A 19,541-nucleotide genomic window follows, 5' to 3' on the forward strand; every position below is an offset into this window, starting at 1 on the left:
AAACTAAACTCTGTGTCCTGTCACTTCTCTTATCTCTCTGCTATCTGACTGAGATAAACCTTTCGGGATATATTGTCTCACATGCAGGCGTCAGGGAGCCAATAGCGGGAGACTCCCTGAACCTCCGGGAGACTTGAGATCCCTGCAATGCATTCTGAGTGGATGCGGATCCGCTCAGAATGCATCAGTTTGGCACCGTTGGCCTCCGTTCCGCTCAGCAGGCGGACACGCGAACGCAGCTTGCAGCGTTTTCATGTCCGCCTGGCCGTGCGGAGCCAAACGGATCCGTCCAGACTTACAATGCAAGTCAATGGGGACGGATCCGTTTGACGTTGACACAATATGGTGCAATTTCAAACTGATCCGTCCCCCATTGACTTTCAATGTAAAGTCAGGAGTTAATATACCATAGGATCGGAGTTTTCTCCAATCCGATGGTATATTTTAACTTGAAGCGTCCCCATCACCATGGGAACGCCTCTATGTTAGAATATACCATCGGATTTGAGTTAGATCGTGAAACTCAGATTCGACAGTATATTCTAACACAGAGGCGTTCCCATGGTGATGGGGACGCTTCAAGTTAGAATATACTAAAAGAACTGTGTACAAGTACATGACTGCCGCACTGGCCACCAATGATGGGGGATTCGGAACGTGATTTTAACTAGGGGGGGGGGGGGGGGGGGGGGGAGAGGTGAGGCCGCACTGGCCACCAATGAGTTAAAAACAGGGGGGGGGGGGGGGGGTCTGCCCTTGAAGCGTCCCCATCACCATGGGAACGCCTCTGTGTTAGAATATACTGTCAAAGTGAAAAATCTGATCTGAAAAAAAACTGTTATGCAAACGAATCCGTTCTGAACGGATCCAAGCGTTTGCATTATAGTAGCGGATCCGTCTGTACAGACACCAGACGGATCCGCTCCAAACGCAAGTGTGAAAGTAGCCTTACTCCTAAAGAAGTGAAAGGAGGCTTCTGGGAGTTGTAGTTTCAGGAGGGCAGGCCTATGGGCTGCAGGTTTCCGCTGCAGAAATTGCAAATCAATTTAGGCTACTTAAATGAGTCTGGATCCGACAGTCGCCTAGCGCTGCGTGCCTGCTGGACCCTATTGACTATAATGGTATGCGGCCGCTCCCCAGTATATCAGCCAGGATTCAGCTGGACAAAAATTGCTGCAAGCAACAGTTTTTGTCCATTTGAATCCTGGTCGGATCCCCACCGCATCCCATTATAGTCAAAGAGGTCCGGCAGGCACGTGGCACTATCCGGCGACGCTGGATCCAGAGAACTCCGGGTTTCTTTGACGCCTGTGTGAAACTAGCCTAAGGCTTCGTTCACATCACCGTTCAGCCTTTCCGTTCTCCTGCTCCGTTTAGGAAAAGGATGGAGAAGGGACATAACTGAGGCAAACGGAGCCCTTAGGACCCCATAGACTATAATGGGGTCCGTTATCTTTCCGCTCAGAAGATGATTTTGGAGCGGAGACAAAAGTTGTGCGCGCAGGACTTTTGTCTCCGATTCAAAATCATCTTCTGAGCGGAAACATAACGGACCCCATTATAGTCTATGGGGTCCTTAGGGCTCAGTTTGGCGTCAGTTATGTGCCTTCTCCGTCCTTTCCGTGAACGAAGCCTAACACTAGCCTCTTTTTTATTTTTGCATGGTAGGGGTGACATTTCTGAGAACACATTTCAGAGGCACATCCCAGGTGGCAAACTGACAGCAAATCTCAGCATTTTCACGTAGCTAATTTGCTGCGGCAGATCTGCAGCTTTTTACAGTGCCAGCAGAGAGGATGAGACTTCAAGAAACCCCATCCATATGCTGCAAAAAAAATGTAGGCAATGCATCATGCACACGACTGTGGGGCCGCTGTGCCCATGCTCCAGTCCGCAAAAAACGGGCATTGGCCGTGTGCACTCCACATCGCAAAAGATAGTGCTATCTATCGACCCATCTTTCAGATCCTAGACCCATCGAAGTCAATGGATCCGCGCCGCGATGCGGAGTGCACACGGCCGAAGCCCGAGTTTTGCGGTCCGCAACATGGGCATCGCGGCCCCATGGTTGTGTGCATGAGGCCTTAATTTGACCCGCAGTGGGGATTTTTAAAGGGTCACTGAGTTTTCTTAAAACTTTTCATATATCAGAGCAGGCATCCTCAAACTGCGGCCCTACAACTCCCAGCATGCCCGAACAGCCTACAGGTATCAGCCTACAGCAGGGCATTGTGGGAGTTGTAGTTTTACAACAGCTGGAGGGCCGCAGTTTGAGGATGCCTGTCATAGAGGCATAGCAAATGTTTTGATCGGTGGGGGTCTGAGTGCTGAGACCACCACCAATCCCTAGAATGAGGAGAGAGAAGTGGCGCATATCGCACTCTCTCCTTGCCGCAGGGGACGGAATTGAGACGGGCCCATAGACTTCTATGGAGTCGTCTCGTGCAGCGAGGACAGACAGCACGATATACCCTCATTCTATGATTAGTGGGGGTCTCAGCACTCAGACCCCTCACCGACTAAAACCTTTGATATATCAGAAGTTTTATGTAAATTAATTGACCCTTTAAATACGCAGCATGTCAATTTTTTGCCGCAGATTTCACGCTTTGCAATGCAGAGGGAGAAATTGGCTGCAAAATCCGAACAATGCAGTGCTGAATCGCCACTGCAAATGTGGATATGCTATGTGTGACCGTACTCTTAAGTCTCCCCGAAATCTTGTGCAAGGAAACCTATCAGCTCCCTTCTGCTACCCTGTGTGAGGGGAGCATAGTACAGAGACATTCTGATTTCAGCCTTCCGTCACTTATGTGGATGTGTGGTTTTCCAGAACTTACATATTATACGCTGCAGCAAGGATGGTCTGACAAGATAAAATATAATATTTTCCATCAGACCTCAGAGCAGACTTCCGAATCAGACCCCCATTCTTTATTAGACCTTCAATCAGACCCTTATGAGACCCCCAATCCTCATCAGACCTCAGATCAGACCCCCAAGCTCCATTAGCCTCAGTAAGACCCTTCAACCACCATTAGCCTCATATCAGACCCCCCCCAGCCTCCATTAGCATCAGATCAGCCCCCTATCAGACTCAGATGGGACCCTATCAACCTCAGATCAGACCCCCCAGGTCCACTCAGCATCAGATCGCACCCCACTTAGCCTCAGATAACACCTGCCCCAGCACCCATCAGACCCCCCCCAAGTCCTCTCAGCATCAGATCGGACCCCCCATCCCATATCAGCCTCTGATCGGACCCCACTTAGCCTCAGATAGCACCTGCCACAGCACCCATAAGACCCCCCCAGGTCCTCTCAGCATCCGATCGGACCCCCCAGCCCCTATCAGCCTCTGATCGGACCCCACTCAGCCTCAGATAGCACCTGCCCCAGCACCCATAAGACCCCCCAGGTCCACTCAGCATCAGATCACACCCCACTTAGCCTCAGATAGCACCTGCCCCAGCACCCATCGGACCCCCCCAGGTCCACTCAGCATCAGATCGGACCCCCCAGCCCCTATCAGCCCTATAATCGGACCCCACTCAGCCTCAGATAGCACCTGCCCCAGCACCCATCAGACCTCAGATCAGACTTAAAAAATAAAAAAAAAAATAAACTTACCTCGCTTGCTCAGGACAGTGCCGCATATCCAGGGCTCACCGCACCACTTTTTCCAGGTCCCGCAGTGTACTGTGACCTGATGATGCACAGCGCGTGGTCAGGACACCACAGCGAGACCCGGGAGAAGACCAGGGGAGGTAACTACAGCCAGCGCAGCGCTGCTCTCACCTCCACATGCCTCCCGCATGCTAATGACTACTTCCATAATGGAAGCGGCCATTAGCATTCATACTATAAGATGTGCTGCCATATAACAATTCAAATCACCTCCCTTTGCCCATAATAAAAATAAACAATAAAAAAAAAATACAGATCCTTTGCCTCGCCACATCCCCAAAACGTCTGTACCATTAAAACATAAACGTATTCATCCCATACGGTCAACGCTGTCATGGAAAAAAATAATCACAACGTCTGATTCACAGCTTTTTCGTCGCTTCACCTCCAAAGAAACAAAAAGTTATGGAAGGCAGGAAGCAAAAACGCAAAAATGGAAAATTGCCCTGTCCTTAAAGGGATTGTCTCACTTCAGCAAATGGCAGTTATCATGTAGATAAAGTAATGCAGGGATGGAGAGGTGGTCACTGTGCATCGGTCTAATCACTTCATTAGCACTTCCGAAAAGAGCGAAGTAAGCGCACTCAGCCATTTTCAGAAGTGACACTGAAGTAAATGGAGGCAGACACGCACGCCTCTCCATGCCCATCTGGGTGTATTGGGACCCAGTTCTTGAGATGGGAGTGAGTCCCAGAGGTGGGACAGACATCTATTGGACATTTATGGCGTATCCTTTGGAATACCCCTTTAAAAACCACACATCCGTATAAATGACAGACGGCAGAGATCTTACACCATGCTGTCCTGACAGAGAGGAGCTGGAGGGACCTGATGGGTGCAAAGGAGAAGGGACCACAAGGGCTCATCACGCCGAGGTGCTGTCCGAGTGCAGAACAGATTCACATTCGCCAACTATTACACCGACCATTTGGTCCATGACGGGAAAATGGAAGCCTGCCCCAACCGGCTCCGATGTTGACGAAAGACTCGCTGATGTGAGTGAATGGTCTGCAGGAAGCGTGAGTTTACGACACTCAGAACTGACATGTTCGTCTGATGTTGATATTTTCTTAAAGTCGTGAAATGCAAATCTCAGAGCGGGTGATTCTAATGGCTGGTGAATCAGTGAGACCTCTGGTCACTGGAGTGCAGCAGGCACTGTTATGACTGGCACCATGCCAGGGGCACTTACTACTAATACTGGAAATAGCAATGTATTAGACCCCTGCTCTCTAATCTGTGGGAATCCAGCTGCTGCAAAACTACAACTCCCACAATGTCCTGACAGCTGCAAAACTACAACTCCCACAATGTCCTGACAGCTGCAAAACTACAACTCCCACAATGTCCTGACAGCTACAAAACTACAACTCCCACAATGTCCTGACAGCTGCAAAACTACAACTCCCACAATGTCCTGACAGCTACAAAACTACAACTCCCAGAATGTCCTGACAGCTGCAAAACTACAACTCCCAGAATGTCCTGACAGCTGCAAGACTACAACTCCCAGAATGTCCTGACAGCTGCAAAACTACAACTCCCAGAATATCCTGACAGCTGCAAAACTACAACTCCCACAATGTCCTGACAGCTACAAAACTACAACTCCCATGATGTCCTGACAGCTGCAAGACTACAACTCCCAGAATGTCCTGACAGCTGCAAGACTACAACTCCCAGAATATCCTGACAGCTGCAAAACTACAACTCCCACAATGTCCTGACAGTTGGAAAACTACAACTCCCACAATGTCCTGACAGCTACAAAACTACAACTCCCACAATGTCCTGACAGCTACAAAACTACAACTCCCAGAATGTCCTGACAGCTGCAAAACTACAACTCCCACAATGTCCTGACAGCTGCAAAACTACAACTCCCACAATGTTCTGACAGCTGCAAAACTACAACTCCCACAATGTCCTGACAGCTGCAAAACTACAACTCCCACAATGTCCTGACAGCTGCAAAACTACAACTCCCACAATGTCCTGACAGCTACAAAACTACAACTCCCAGAATGTCCTGACAGCTACAAAACTACAACTCCCACAATACCCTGACAGCTGCAAAACTACATCTCCCAACTTTCCCTGACAGCTGCAGAACTACAACTCCCAAACTGACTTAACAGCTGCAAAACTACAACTCCTAGCATGCCTTGGACAGCTGCATGCTGGGAGTTTTAGGTCGGTCACCAGCCTATTATATTGGGGCTATCACTCCAGTGCCCACATCTCAAGGATCTTGTATGAGGTTCGATCGCCCCGCCCCCTCCTCGCATACAACCACTCACAAGAAGGTCTTGCCTCCAGGGGGCGGGGCGATGTGTCGTACGTCCTTGCGCTGCAATGACGTCACCAGGACGCGGCACCCGGAAGACTTGGAAGTAGAGAGGAGTCGGCGCAGAATGGCATTGTTGTGCTGAGGAGCGAGGATTCCCGTTCTCCCCTTGAAGCCCCGGTCACAGGCAGCTAGTGATGGGGCGGTGTGAATCCCGGATGTAGGACAGGCCGGAGCATAGTCTGCGTCTTCTCCCGGTGCCCTTTTGTGGTGTGTACGGTGCCGTGTATGTGGTATACGCTGTTTTGTATGGAAAAGTCTTGGGAGATTTTATAGATGGCGCTACTTTGTCCTAGACGTGCGACATGTGATTGAAATGTCGCACAGTGACTACCATGACAGCAGCATAAAAATGTCTCATGTTCTGCTTGTTCTCTGGGGGAGATGTATCAGAACTCCATAGAAACCAATCAGATTGCTGCTCTCATCTTCCATAAGGTCAGAAAAAGAAAGCTTGAATCTGATTGGTCCGGGCTCATGCACACAAACGTATTTTTTGTATTTTTTTCATTTCGATGGGGCCGCTAAAAAACGTAAGTGACTGTGTATTCCGTGTCTGTCCACAAGTCCGTTTTGTGGAAAAGGACAGGCATTATTACAATGGATCCTCAAAAAACGGATGTCGTGAAATCCGCCGCAGATCTCCACCAAAATCCTCATGTGTTGGGAAGAACTTGCTGAGCTGCAATGCCAAGCATGGCCACTATACAATGGATGGCGCTGTGCTTGGTGTCGGTACCTTCTCAAATAGTTATCGGCGGGGATCCTGGGTGTTGGACCCCCACAATCCGATACTGATGACTTATCCTGAGAAGAATTGACTATTCATGGCCTATCCATCAGATTGACAGGGGGTCAGACTCCTGGCACCCACACTAATCAGTGCTCTGTGAGTGCCTCGGCCTCCTCGCGGGTCGCCGAGCACAGCGCCGTACATTGGATAGCGGTTGTGCTTGGTATTGCAGCTCTGCCCCATGCCTAGACCAGGGATGGCCAACCTGCGGCGCTCCAGCTGTTGGAGAACTACAACTCCCAGCATGCCCAGACTGTCTACAACTATCAGCCTACAGCAGGGCATGGTGGGAATTGTAGTTTCACAACAGGTTGGCCAGCCCTGGCCTAGACCATGTTGACTGATGAACATGACGTCGCCGGCCTAGGAAGAGGCTGCTCTTCTCCCTGGAGGACGGCGCCCTCTTTACGGGGACCATATTGTCTACCACTCAGGCGCAAGTCCTGATGTGTTCCACTCCATCTTTCTACTGAAACGATCTGTCATTTTGTAGTGTACTGTGTATCTTAGTTCATTTTCAGGATCACTGTTTGCTGTCAGTGAATCAAGCTGCTAATAATGACTTTTGATAGAATCAGAAGGGATCTTGGGCTCCGTCAGTTGACTCCTAGGAAGTCCCTTTCAAGTCTGTCTCCTCCTATGTAATAAGTGAACACGGACGTCGTCACTCTCTGCCTATGACTATAGCCGTGCTCCCCAACCCTTTAGTTTGTCAGCTGTCAGAGCATGCTGGGAGTAGTAGTTTTGCACCAGGTAGAGGAACATTGGACTATTTGCTGGTAGTAAAGAAGCATTATGTTGCTTTACGCCCCATATTTCTTTTTGTTTGCAGGCACCTGAGATGTAGAAGGATTCCAGAACCTCCTGCTCGTCCTTTCACCATACCGTGAAGATATTTTAGGTAAGGTTATTTTCATTTTGTAGGTTTAGCCGGTGGCTACATGGTGATCATTGGTGGCAGTAAAAGCGTGGGACCACTGTAATACGGCCTCAGCGTTTCCTAGAAAGCTAGTTCACGTGCAGTGGGTCAGTGAAGCAGTATGTTCCACGTCCTGGGGAGAAGGTGACATAACGTGGAAGCAGAGAATAGAATAACTATGGCTTTGGAAATGTGAAGAGGTGGCACAGTGCATCCTGGTGTTATACAGTGCATGCGCCGCCTGGTTTTGGGGTCTGTGCGGGGGATACATGTGACTGGGTTTTGGAATCTCTGCACGGCTCCTATGATGGGGTCACAATATATTTATCTTCCATGATGACCTCGGTTGTTCTTAATAATGTAGTGCTGCGGGCCCTATTCCGGTAAGATCATACATTTCATACCTCAGAATTTGGAAAAAGCACCATCGTTCACTAGGAAAATGTCGGCTCGTCTTATTCATTTTTCTCCATTGTGCTTTATTTTCCATAGGGTTGACACGATGAATCGCCCGAAGGCAACTGCCGTGCGTCGGCCCAGCGCTGCAGGGAAATCCTCAGGTATATCAATGTTGTCCACAATGTGAAGAATGTTCTCTGTCAAATCCCCTTCAAAGGGGTGTTCGCATCTTAGACAATGGGGGCACATCGCTAGGATATGTCCCACCGCTGGGACCCGCACCTATATCGAGAACGGAGCGGGGAGCGCTATGGCTGAAGGACCCCAGATTTCTCGGGGTCCGTCCACCACCAAGCCCTAATCCCCGCTTCTCCCATAGAAGTGAATGGGAGCGTGCCACACATGCGCGGCCGATGCTCCCATTAGTTTCTATGGGGCAGACGGCAATAGCCAAGCCAGTGCTCGACTATTTTCGGCGGCCCCATAGAACTGAATGGAGGGCGGCTGCGCATGCGCAGTGCACCCTCCTTCACTTTTGGGGCTCCGTTCTCGATATAGGTGTGGGACCCGTACCTATAAGACATTGTCTGAGATGAGAAAACCCCTTTAATTCTCATTATTATATATTTTTTTTATCAAATTTTCTTTGAATTGTATAACAACTAAATTGTAACCAACCCACTATATAAGTGACCTGTAAAGCTGCCCGCACATCTTCAATAGCTGTTGGTGGAACGGTTGACGACTATATCCCCCCGACTCCCCCATGTACATACTAGCTCTATTTGGCCAAGTATGCATGCCTTGTCAGAGAGAGGAGTTATCTGACAGCTCTCTCAGGAAAGCAAAAGAATCCGGCATGAATTCAAAGCACCCAATCCTTCGCTCTCTCAACATCAGGGGAGACTCGGGAGCTCTCCATACACATTAGATTGCTGATCGGTCCGAGCTAAAATGGCTGGGGCAGCCAACCATACCCTAATATGTATGGGGGCATGCATTTAAAGGGGTTTCCCTTGCTTTTAATAATAATGATGATCCATCCTCAGGATAGGTCATCAATATCAGATCGACGGGGGCGCAACACCCGGCACCCCCGCCGATCAGCTGTATGAAGAGAAGGCGCGCACTGTGCGCGCGTGCCGTCTCCTGTCTCTCTCTTCCTGCTTGCCATACACATAGCAGCAACGAGCAGGAAGACAGACAGGAGACAGCATGCAAACACGGCGTGTGCCTCCTCTTCATACAGCGGATTGGCGAGGGGTCCCGGGAGTCGATCTGATATCGATGACCTATCCTGAGGATAGGTCATCAATATTAAAAGCCCTTTAATGGGGTTATCCGGTGATTATATAATGATGACCCATCCTCAGGATAGGTCATCGTTATCACATCCGCGGGGTCCAAGTCCCGGCACCCCCCGCCGATCAGCTGTGTCAGGGAGCCATCGCACTCACCGGAGCTCTGGGGACTGCAGATATTGCTCTGCTCCCAGTTTCTTACTGGTGACTATTTAGTGACCACGGTTTTGTCCTCTTTGTAAATAATTCTTTGTGCAGTAACGGGTTCCGTTCAAAGAGTCACAGTGCACTTCCCTAGTAAACTCAGAATCATAAATGTGGGCAAGTGCTCTTACATAATGCCTGCCTTAAAGATTGTCAAATTAATTTAGGGGTTCTGCAGGCATACTCCGCTGCCCGATCTGACATTGATCGACGAGAGTCGCAGCTTCACATTGGGTGATACATTTCCCGAGGAAAGCGTACAAAGCTCAGCAAGTGTCTGCACAGGTTCTTTTTCAGCTAATTGGACCCATGCTGGATACTAGCTTGACTGGACAGTCACCTCGCCATCCATGTGCCCAGTGTGTGGTTGCATCTCCCCATACCCAGTGTCAGATCGGAGAGCATGCCTCCTGGAAAACCCTCTTAGGGTCCGATTTTTTATTTTTTTTTTCCCTGCATTTTTTTTATAGGTCGTACAAATAAACTACATACAAGCTTTTTTTTTTTTGTAGTGTTTTTAGTCTCTATCCCCAAAATGCTGTATGTATTTTATTTTTCTGTCATTATTCCCATATTCTTCTCCTGGATTTTAAAAATACGAGAATTTTTCTTTTTTTTTTCTTTAGATATTTAAAAAATAAAAAAAGACGCCAATATTTCTTGTAAAAAAACAAACAAAAAAAAACATGGAATTCACTTCAAATACAGGGCATTTTTTATACAAGTGTTTTGTTTCTTCTGTTTATTTGCAGGTCATCCTCCTCCAGGGGATTTCATTGCTTTAGGCAACAAGGGGCAAGCCAGTGACTCCAAAGCCCCCACCAATCTTCTTAAGCCACCCGCTCCTGGATTGACCTCTGAAAGGAAGCGTGAGGCCTCATCTGCCTTAGCCAGCACTTCGGCGCTGACTCAACTCACAAAACGCCCTAAGCTTTCTTCCACCCCCCCTCTGAGTGCATTGGGACGACTGGCTGAAGCTGCCGTAGCTGAGAAGAGGGCCATCTCTCCATCCATCAAGGAGCCGTCTGTTGTCCCAATTGAAGGTGGTCATCCTAATTCTGATATTCTCTATTGTATTGATGTTCTGTACTGAGTTTTGTAACCTCAGAGATCTAGAAGAAGAGTTGCTGATGTACTTAAGACATGCAGTATTTATCGCTCGTATCATTGGGGGACACAGGACCGTGGGTATAGCTGCCGCTAGGAGGCGACACTAGGCTGAAAAGTGTTAGCTCCTTCCGCCGGCTATATCCCCTCCAGCCTGGAGAGAGCAGATCAGTTTCTGCTATTTTTTATTTTTATTTCGTTCCTTTTTCAGGTTGGAGGAACAGGGCAGCCTGGCCTCCCGGGGACCATGGCCTCTTCCCTCCCAGTCCAGCCTCCCCAAGAAGAAAAAGAGGTCCAGGGCAGCCTCGCTACCCGGCTTCCCGCCAGCCAAAGGGTCACCTGGATCCTGCCCTCCCTCCTTGCCAGCTTCCTGCTACTTTGGTGGACCCGTCAAGGGAGGGTGAACAAAAGAGCTGGAAGATGGGGTGCGTAGGCCGGATTGGGTAAGTATTCCTGTGTTCCCCTTCCCCCTATTCCCCACTCCTTCACTTCTTCCCTCCCTGGGGCCGAAATGTCCTCCTCCCTTGGGATTACCTGGCTATGGGTGGTTCCCGCCGCCCGCCCCTCTAATTTAGGCTTCAGTTCCTATTTGGGCCTACCTCGGTTGGCGGCCTTCCCAGTCCCCCGTACGCCTCGGCCCTTTTTTTTCCTTCTCCCCTGGCGGCCCCCGCTCCTCCTGTGCCACCTTTTTGTTTTCGGCCAGCCAGAAGTGCTTCACAGCCGGCCGCCGCAACTAATTTAGCCCCCGGTTTCCTTTGCGGCCTACCCTGGTTTGCTGCCTTTCCGGCCTCCGCGTGCCTCGGGCCCTTTTTGTCCCCTCTGGTGGGGTCTCCGGTGTGCGCCCTCTCCTCCAGTTAGCCTCCGATGCTCCTGTGCCTTGTCCCGGGCAGTAGAAGACCTATCGAAAGTTTCCCAATCCACCCTTTCTCTCATGGGTCAATTGGTTGACCAGCCCTCACCTGCGCATCCCGTGCCTTCCTCGGGCGACCAACCTAGGGTCAGACCTTCCCACAAGTGGTCCAGAACAGGACATTTTTCCTCTTCTGACGCCTTGGTGTCTCCACCTCCCCCGAGGCCACGCTCGCACATGTCCTCCCTCCCAGGCGAGACACTGTCCGAAGGGGAGGTACTTGATTCAGACTCTGATCTGGCTCAGGAACAATCTTCTAAGATTGCTTCCATGGCAGATAGCCTGATCGTGGTTGTCAGCGACACCTTTCAGGTTCAGTACGACTCTCCTTCGTCTAGCTGCCAGGGAGTTTCGTTTCTCCGTTCGAGACAAGCTCCTAAGACCTTTCCCTTGCATGACGATTTTTCTGTTATCGTTGCCAAGGCATGGGACATCCAGATCGCCGTTTCAGCGCTTCTAAGCACCTCGATCTGTTAAACCCCTTTCTGCCAGACTTGGTTGCAAAATGATCATCCCCGCCCGTCGCGTGTCTCGCTAAGCATACCACTATCCCCGTGGCCGATGGCACGTCCCTTCAGGACCCGTGGATCGCCGCCTAGAGTCTTTTACTAAGTCTGCCTTTGCGGCGGCTGGCTCCGCGCTTCATCCCATTTTTGCCTAAGCGTGGGTGGCTAAGGCTGTCTCTGAATGGGCCCTTTACCTGCACCAGGACATCGTGGCTGATCTTTACCTGGCAGACCTCCAGTCTTTGGCCCTGCAGATCTCTCTGGCGGGGAAGTACCTCTGTGAGGCCTCTTTGGACACGGGCTCTCTTGTTGCCCGCTCATCCGCACTCACGGTCGCCATACGGTGTGAGGTGTGACTTAAAGTGTGGGCTGCAGACTCCTCGTCAAAGTGTTCCCTTACAGGGCTTCCCTTTTCTGGTTCTCGTCTGTTCAATACTCGGTTTGACGAGATCATCTCTGAGGCCACGGGCAGTAAAAGTACCCACCTCCCACAGGGCAAGGCCAAGTGTCCGGTTTGCTCCAGGCCCTCAAGCTCCTGTTTGCACTCCTTTCGCTGCTTCTCCGGCACACTCCCTCTCGGGTGGGGGGTCGGCTCCTTCTTTTCCAGAATGTTTGGCGGTCCCACATTTCTGACGAATGGGTATTCAGTTCGTGGCTCTACCCTTCGGCCTAGCAACAGCACCACAAGTGTTTACGAAGGTGCTCGCTCCTCTCCTCGCCCTTCTCCGTTACAGGGGCATCGCCCTGATCCCCTATCTGGATGACATCCTCGTCAAGGCTGCGATCTTCGGTCAGAACGAGGACAGTTTACGCATGACTCTGGACACCCTGGCACGTTTCAGCTGGCTGGTGAACTTCCAGAAGTCAGCACTGCATTCCAGAAGTCAGCACTGCATTCCAGAAGTCAGCACTGCATTCCAGAAGTCAGCACTGCATTCCAGAAGTCAGCACTGCATTCCAGAAGTCAGCACTGCATTCCAGAAGTCAGCACTGCATTCCAGAAGTCAGCACTGCGGATTATTTTCCTCTGCATGATTGTTGACACGGCCGCGGCGACGGTCTGCCTCCCCTGGGCGATATAAACGATATAAATTTGGCCAACGATAGAGATTTAGTCTATATCACCCTACCGTGATAGAACATGGCATGCGCCGCTCTCGGCGCGTACCATGTTATCCTGAGCCGGCACAGTGGAGAAGGAGGAGTCCCTCCCTCCCCACTGTGGGCAGCTGCCGCTGACCACCAATGAGAACAGAGAGGAGCAGGAGGGGTGGGACGGTGGGCACTGCGCCACTAATGAATATAGTTAACGCTTAAATACAAACGTAGCCTGTGTGTGCCGGGCATATCCCATACCCAGCCTCTATGACTGCATGCTGCGATCTGTAGCAATTAATCCCTTAGGAGCTGAGGGGTTAATTGTGGCGGATCGCAGCGCGCAGTAATAGAGGACGGGTATGGGATATGGCCGGCACCCGCAGCCTTTGTTTGTATTCAAGCATTAACTATATTCATTGGTAGCGCAGTGGCCACAGTCCCTCCCTTTTACTCCCCCTCTTCTCAGTATAAATTGCGGTCCCTTTCTTCCGAAGGTAATCTCCGCCTTCCATGTCAACAAGGACATAGTTCTCCCCTCATTTTGTCCCTCGCCTTCACATCCTAGGGAACGGGCCCTCCACCAGCTGGACGTGGTTCGTGCCCTGCGGATTTATTTATCCGCTTGAGTCGTTACGGTGTACCGACTCACTGTTCGTTATTCCTGAGGGTCCTCGCAAGGGTTTGCCATTGCCGAGGCGTATCACTCCCGGCCATTTGCCATTGCCCCTAACGTATCACGGCTCATTTGACCAGGGCGGTGGGCGCTTCTTGGGCCCGTTTCCACCAGGCTTACACTTTACAGTTGTGTAAAGCGGCAACCTGGTCTTCCTTGCACACGTCACATACCTTTGCATCAACAGACGCCACTCTGGGCCGCAATGTCTTGCGGGCTGCGGTGTCTTAGACTCCCGCAGCTGTGACTTCCATGGAAGTGTGGTTTCTCCCTCCCCGTGGACTGCTTTGGGACGTCCCACGTTCCTGTGTCCCCCAATGATACGAGCGAGAAAATTAGATTTTTGTGGACTCGTCTGTAAAATCTCTCTCGCTGAGTCCATTGGGGGACACAGCGCCCACCCGTTGGTTTTTGTTTCTAATTTTGCTGCAGGTGACGGCAGTTGATTAACTGGTAGGGTCCTCAGTTTTGGGTTCGGACCCACTGGTTGTTATTTAATTTCTGTTTTCTTTTCCTCCTACTCCTTGTGCACAAACTGATCTGCTCTCTCCAGGCTGGAGGGGATATAGCCGGCGCGAGGATCTAACACTTTGTAGCCTAGTGTCGCCTCCTAGCAGCAGCTATACCCACGGTCCTGTGTTCCCCAATGAAAGAAGGGAAGTGTTGATATTAAGCCTAAAAATTCACAGCCAAAACTATGTGTCAGTACTTGAAGTTTTCTAGGGGGACATTTTTTGTCTCGTACCTTGAAACTCTCCACACGATCTGCTGCCTTCACTGCTCTCATCTCTTGTAATGCTGGGTCGGGATGTTCATGTTCAGATGACTCGGGAACCCCCAACAACCCAATCCACCTTAGCTGGTAAGCTTCCTTGTGTCAATGCCGAGGCTTCAGTTTCCTAGGGGTTGACAATATGACTTTGTTCTCTTAGTTGCCCCGGCTTCACTGCTGGATGACGTTGAAGCTTCGGAGCAAGATGGAAACGATGACAGAATTGAAGGAGTGCTCTGTGGAGCCGTAAAGCAGATGAAGATGAACCGTGCAAAGCCCGACCCCACGTTGTACCTGAGTCTGATGTTTTTGGCAAAAATGAAACCGAACATCTTTGCAACCGAGGGTGTCATTGAGGTAAGAATTTCTCAAGCAGGTTTCTCTGCTCTTGTGTTAAGGTTTTGTAACTAATGTCAGATCCCTTTGATCACAATAAAATAAGTAGCACTCATCTTACTAATCCTCCGCCACTCTTATTCTGATGCTTCCCGGGTCCTCTTCCAGTCTCTACTGTGGCCAATGGTTGGCTGAGCGGCCACATGTCCCTGTCTGCAGAGACCGTCAGGGAACCATCGGAATGCGAGCGGCAGAGGAACAGTAGGTTGGGTATTACTTCTATTATTCTGATCAAGCATTCTGAGTTTATTTATTTCAAATGGGCAGACAACCCCTTAAAATATAATTATAGCCATTAGGATAACTATATTGGGGTAATACACTGCTGTCTATTTCATCGGGTTAAGGCTACTTTCACACTCGCGTTTGGTGCGGATCCGTCATGGATCTGCACAGACTGATCCGTTCAGAACGGATCCGTTTGTATTATCTTTAACATAGCCAAGACGGATCCGTCTTGAACACCATTTAAAGTCAATGGAGGACGGATCCGTTTTCTATTGTGCCAGATTGTGTCAGTGAAAACAGATCCGTCCTTATTGACTTATATTGTGTGTCAGGACGGATCCGTTTGGCTCAGTTTCGTCAGATGGACACCAAAACGCTGCAAGCAGCGTTTGGTGTCCGCCTCCGAAGCGGAATGTAGACGGAACGGAGGCAAACTGATGCATTCTGAGCGGATCCTTTTCCATTCAGAATGCACTGATCCGTTTTGGACCGCTTCTGAGAGCCCTAGACGGATACCACAAACGGAAAGCCAAAACGCCGGTGTGAAAGTAGCATAAGTCGTGACAGGTGACCCCTTTAATATCTGAGCCATTCACCACAAGTCCAACCTCCCCCTTGACATCTTGCTGGTTTTGGCATGGGAAGCCAGCTGGACATTTCCCTGAAATACATGGATGACTAAAATCGCCAAGGTGGGTGCCACTCGTAGAGAGCAGCTCTCCAGTCTTACTCCAGGAGGGTGGTCCTAAGCAGGGGCCTCCACTCTGATGTCTTTATGGCCTTGTAGGACGTATGGAGAGGGGTTGCCATAACGAGTCAACTCGTTTAAAAGGGTTGTGATTACTTGGAACTCAAATTAAGGTGGTAATGGTTAATGAAACGCTCTTCTGCAGGCCCTGTGCAGCTTGCTGCGAAGAGACGCCTCCATAAATTTTAAAGCCAAAGGAAACAGCCTGGTGTCCGTGTTAGCCTGCAACCTGCTTATGGCAGCTTATGAAGAGGATGAAAACTGGCCAGAAATCTTTGTTAAGGTAAGTGTGCTATTTTTTTGTAAAAATAATAAAAAAATGAATAAATAGAACTATTGATAGAAATAGTTGCCTATTTGAAGTTTAAGCAGTGTTCACATACGGTTTTGAGCCTTCATTTGGCATTTAAGGCACAAAAAGCTTCTGGCGTGTACATGTAATGTATCCATAGGGCTCCATTCACCAATGCCAGCTCATACTGGCCCAGTGGAGGCCAAAAAGACAGTCTTTTGGCCTCCGTCAGGTGAGTGGAGCCCTGTTGATACTTTGGATGTGTGCGCTGAGAGTTTTCTCGCTTTGCACTGACTGATTCTTTTATACAGTAGGACACTACATACGGCTGCTTTGTTTCTTTATGACGTTTCATAACCAGTTTACCTTTTTTTTTTTTTAGGTGTATATCGAGGACTCTTTAGGAGAGAGGATTTGGGTGGACAGCCCTCATTGTAAAACCTTTGTTGATAACATCCAGACTGCGTTCTGCACAAAAATGCCCCCAAAAAACATGGCACTACAAGGAGAAGCTGGTCGTGTAGCCGGGGACCTGAGCGCTGGTACTGATTGAATAATTAATTCACGAATTGACTTGCCTGGTGCCTTAATCATTAATTTTGATGAAGCTCTTCCACGGAGTGTGAGAAGCTACTGAAAAAGCTGCATCTTCTATTTTCCTTTCAGGCAACAGTCCTCACCCGTCTATGGCAGAGGAGGAGGACAGTCAATCAGAGCTGCTCATCGCAGAGGAAAAAATGAGCCCAGAGCAAGAGGGACAGTTAATGCCTCGGTATATTATCTCCTAGTGCTCATCTTGTTTGCCATTCATAACTCTTAACCTCATAACTCTTGATTTATTTTTCCCATCACATTATACACTGCTCGTTACCAGGGAGTAAGACCACCGTGCAATCCAGCAGTGGTGGTCGTGTTTGCACACTATAGTAAAAAGCGCCTTTTTCTCTAGTGTGCAAGCACGTCCGCTGCTGCTGGATTCCAGGGTGATTGGAAGTAGTGTTGCGCGAACTTGTCTTTTAAGTTCGGGCGTCTAAAGTTCGAGTTATCGAAGAATCCCGTTATGGATTCCGCTACTACGGGCCATAACTGGATTCTTCGATAACCCAACGCCGAACTTAAAACACAAGTTCGCTCAACACTAATTGTAAGCTCTGGAAACCAGCAGTGTATAATGTGATGGAAAAATAAATCCAGCCACCAAAGGAAGCAATATGGACAATCACAGTACATTAGTAAGTGCCTTGTATTAACTTGATCTACGTGATAAATGACATTTGCTAAAGTGCGACAACCTTTTTTAAATTAAATGAAGTTAAAGGGGTATTCCCCATCCTGAAACTTGTGGCATATCCTGTGGATGTGATGTCTATATGGGACAGACTCTTTATTCGGAACAGTACCCCATTTTGACCAGACTGTTGATGCTTCCCTCATTTACAGACTTTTACAGTAGCAGTCTGACAATGCATGTCACCCACGTCAATACAGGAGCTCTTGGAAATGTCCTAAAGCTTTCTCGCCGGCATCATGTATTACTCCACATATAGGGAATGGCAAATGAGACACTGTTCTGAGCCCTGCCCATTATCTAATGTGTATGCTAAGGCTACGTCTACACGATGTCATTTGTCGCGTGACAAACAGGGCAAAACTACACTGCAACATTTGTAGCGCAACGTTTTGTTGCACGAATGTCGCGCGACAATTTTTATAATGGCAGTCTATGGTGTTGCACTGCAACATGCAACATGCTGCGACTGCGACGGAACAGTTGCAGAAAAATCCATCTCGAATGGATTTTCTGCGACTGTTGCGTCGCAGTCGCAGCATGTTGCAGTGCGACACCATAGACTGCCATTATAAAAATTGTCGCGCGACATTCGTGCAACAAAATGTCGTCGTGTAGACGTAGCCTTATTCCCCTCGCCTTCCTGAGAATACATGCACACCTGGCCAACCTGACAGAGGGGTGGGCTGGGGGTTTAGCTATCGTTTAGGGGGAAAGTTTTAAGCTGACTGATGGATTTTGGAGGTCTGATTGGCTCCCTAGGTATGAAGAGTTGGCAGAGGGTGTGGAGGAGTATGTCCTAGATATGCTAAGAGATCAGCTCAATCGCCGACAGCCCATGGATAATGTCTCTAGAAATCTCCTCCGCCTGCTCACTGCTACTTGTGGATATAAAGAGGTGCGACTAATGGCGGTGCAAAGACTGGAGATGTGGCTGCAGAACCCAAAGGTACCGTCTGAGCTTCTTTTCAACTGATTTTGGGTGAAAACCCTTAATTGAATTAGTAGGCAATGTAATAAAGTAGTACATGCATAATCTGTCAGAAATATTCAGACATTTTAAGAGAATATCCAGATATGTTAAAACTTTTCTCTTCCAAGGCAGTATTAATTTTCAACAGTGGAGAGAAGTGGTGGCCATGTTGTAGACTGTGACCTACTGGTAGACCTCAGAGCAGCGACCAGTAGATCTGGATGTCGCTAGCTTCAAGGTTGAAGCAGAAAATTGTCTTTTTAATATGTTTTTAGTGGGTATGCCACTCACTTTTGATAGTAAAATGCTAATTCCCTAGTCATGTAGGGGCTTAAATGGGTCGGGCAGTGATTTATGTTGATGATCTATCCTCATAGGTCATCAATATCTGATCTGCGAGGTCCGACACCAGCACCCCCGCTAATCAGCTGTTTGACGAGGAGGCAGCGCTCCATGCGAGCTCTGCTTCCGGGTCTTTACACTGCATGTTGTCTCCTGTGGAGCGGCGTAGTGCAATTACAAGTACTTGCTCCATTCAAGTGAATAGAATGAAAGTGGAAGAAGTGCTCACATGGAGCGTCGCCTCCTCTTTAACCAGCTGATCAGCAGGGGGGCCGGGTGTCAGACCCCTGCTAATCTGATATTGATGACCTATCCTGAGGATAGGTCGTCAATATACAGTGGATATAAAAAGTCTACACACCCCTGTTTAAAATGTCAGGTTTCTGTGCTGTAAAAAAATGAGACAAAGATAAATCATTTCAGAACTTTTTCCATCTTAATGTGACCTATAAACTGTACCACTCAATTGAAAAACAAACTGAAATCTTTTAGTTTTGATCAATATGCAAATGAACCTGATATGAGTCCTGTGTCCGGAGATGAGTCCAGCGGAAAGGA

The 19,541-nt window shown here is 49.1% G+C and overlaps 1 protein-coding gene across 1 annotated transcript in view; it reads left to right on the forward strand.

Moving 5' to 3' along the window:
* The first annotated feature begins 6,065 nt into the window (after positions 1–6,065).
* INTS1 (integrator complex subunit 1) overlaps positions 6,066–19,541 on the forward strand; it is a 74,595-nt gene continuing 61,119 nt past the window's right edge. The window contains exons 1-9 of the mRNA XM_040439432.1: positions 6,066–6,244; positions 7,660–7,728; positions 8,239–8,306; positions 10,403–10,693; positions 14,877–15,073; positions 16,234–16,371; positions 16,763–16,922; positions 17,047–17,152; positions 18,431–18,617. Coding sequence (XP_040295366.1) covers positions 8,249–8,306; positions 10,403–10,693; positions 14,877–15,073; positions 16,234–16,371; positions 16,763–16,922; positions 17,047–17,152; positions 18,431–18,617 — 1,137 coding nt within the window. The 5' untranslated portion in view covers positions 6,066–6,244; positions 7,660–7,728; positions 8,239–8,248. The remainder of the gene's footprint in view (positions 6,245–7,659; positions 7,729–8,238; positions 8,307–10,402; positions 10,694–14,876; positions 15,074–16,233; positions 16,372–16,762; positions 16,923–17,046; positions 17,153–18,430; positions 18,618–19,541) is intronic.

The sequence above is a fragment of the Bufo bufo genome, chromosome 7 (assembly GCF_905171765.1).
Source record: "Bufo bufo chromosome 7, aBufBuf1.1, whole genome shotgun sequence".
Lineage (NCBI taxonomy): Eukaryota > Metazoa > Chordata > Amphibia > Anura > Bufonidae > Bufo > Bufo bufo.